The sequence below is a fragment of the Oxyura jamaicensis genome, chromosome 3, assembly GCF_011077185.1.
Source record: "Oxyura jamaicensis isolate SHBP4307 breed ruddy duck chromosome 3, BPBGC_Ojam_1.0, whole genome shotgun sequence".
In the NCBI taxonomy this organism is placed as follows: Eukaryota; Metazoa; Chordata; class Aves; order Anseriformes; family Anatidae; genus Oxyura; species Oxyura jamaicensis.
Window position 1 is genome coordinate 69,903,780 of NC_048895.1, and position 1,442 is coordinate 69,905,221.

Genomic DNA, 1,442 nt, shown 5'->3' on the forward strand with positions numbered 1-1,442 from the left:
TCCCGGGTAGGGGGCCCCCCCCCCCCCCCGCGAAGTAATATCACTGACAATTTGATCTTACCTACCTTTTTTTTTTGTTGTTTTTCCACAGAATCCTGTTAATGGACAGGATAGAGGAAAAAGTAGGAAGATCAGGACTGATGCCATAAATAAGCTGCACATGAAATTTACTCGGGAGTAGGGAATGGCTCCTTATTCTTTATGAGGAATTTGCTCCTCTGAAATTTATTTTGTCATTAAGCAAAACAAGCCTGTAAACCCGGATAGGGCAACGAAGGGAGAAATCTTTTTGTCCCATTTAATGAACTTACCTGTTGTGTACAAGCGATGATGATGGTGGGAAAAAGGAGCCACCGCATGTTCCCGCACATTCAGAAGTGGAACTGAGAGATAGGGAGCAGGCTGAGCTGTGTCAGAGCAAGCACAGCACACAAAGCTCTCCTCTGTCTCCCTTGCCAACCCGACTTTCCTCAGCACATGCATGAACACATACACACATTCACACTTGGAATTCCCCACTTCATGCAGATCCAGCTTCACGCTGAAATTTGCAGCCAATCTTCTTTTCTCTACTTCGCACTGGGATCCAGATTTTCACACCCTGCTTGGTCCCATCCAGCTGCTTCAGCAGATTCTTCCTCACTTAATTGAGGTCGGGTGGGGTGACAGCTGATTCTTAAAATCTTCCTGCTGGAGATGCAGTGTTATTTTTAACTTGTGTTCAAGTCCATATTACAGGAATCTCTGAAATCTGAAGGGCAGGGTGCAAATACCTGTATTTTTTGAGGCAGGGAAAGCAGCGTTTCTCAGAATTTCTAATGTGTTGTGCCTAGCAGAATCATAATGTAAAAATGAACACCCTCAGTGCAAGCTCTCTAGGGAGAGAGATGCCATGGTGTGCCGTTGTGCTAGTACATACTTTACACTGCTGCTTGCTGTGGAATCCTAATGTTTTTTTCCTTGAAGCATGCGACCTGTCTTACTGCTATGCCTTACTGCTAAAACAGCAGGCCATTCAAATCTCCAACTTTCCTTCTCCCCAGTGCCGTTGAGGGGGTGTGCCTGATTTTTAGGCTAATGAGGATAAGATAAAAGCTCCACCCCTGCAGCAGCGGTGCTGCCCTGGTTAACGTGCTGCCTTTCCGTTAGCCCTCCCTGTCCTTTTCTGTGGAGTTCCAGAGTTAGGAGAGGATGCTGCCAACCACCGTCCTCACACAGGAGCTCTCTGTGGACAGAGGCTCCAGTGGCAGCATCAAATCAACCCCAGCCTGAGCAGTTCTGGTCTGCTCCCAGCCCTGGAGCACCACATCCCCTCTGCAGCTGCAAATGAATCCTGAACTGGGCTTCTGCACTCTTCATCAGTGAGAACAGCTCTTCTTTAGCACATCCACTTAGTCACATACATCAACACAGAGTCAAAACGATACCTGGGTACCAAGTGG

The 1,442-nt window shown here is 47.4% G+C and overlaps 1 protein-coding gene across 1 annotated transcript in view; it reads right to left on the reverse strand.

The window, feature by feature from the left end:
• CCN6 (cellular communication network factor 6) overlaps positions 1 to 466 on the reverse strand; it is a 7,761-nt gene extending 7,295 nt beyond the window's left edge. The window contains exon 1 of the mRNA XM_035322370.1: positions 312 to 466. Coding sequence (XP_035178261.1) covers positions 312 to 371 — 60 coding nt within the window. The 5' untranslated portion in view covers positions 372 to 466. The remainder of the gene's footprint in view (positions 1 to 311) is intronic.
• Positions 467 to 1,442: the final 976 nt, after the last annotated feature.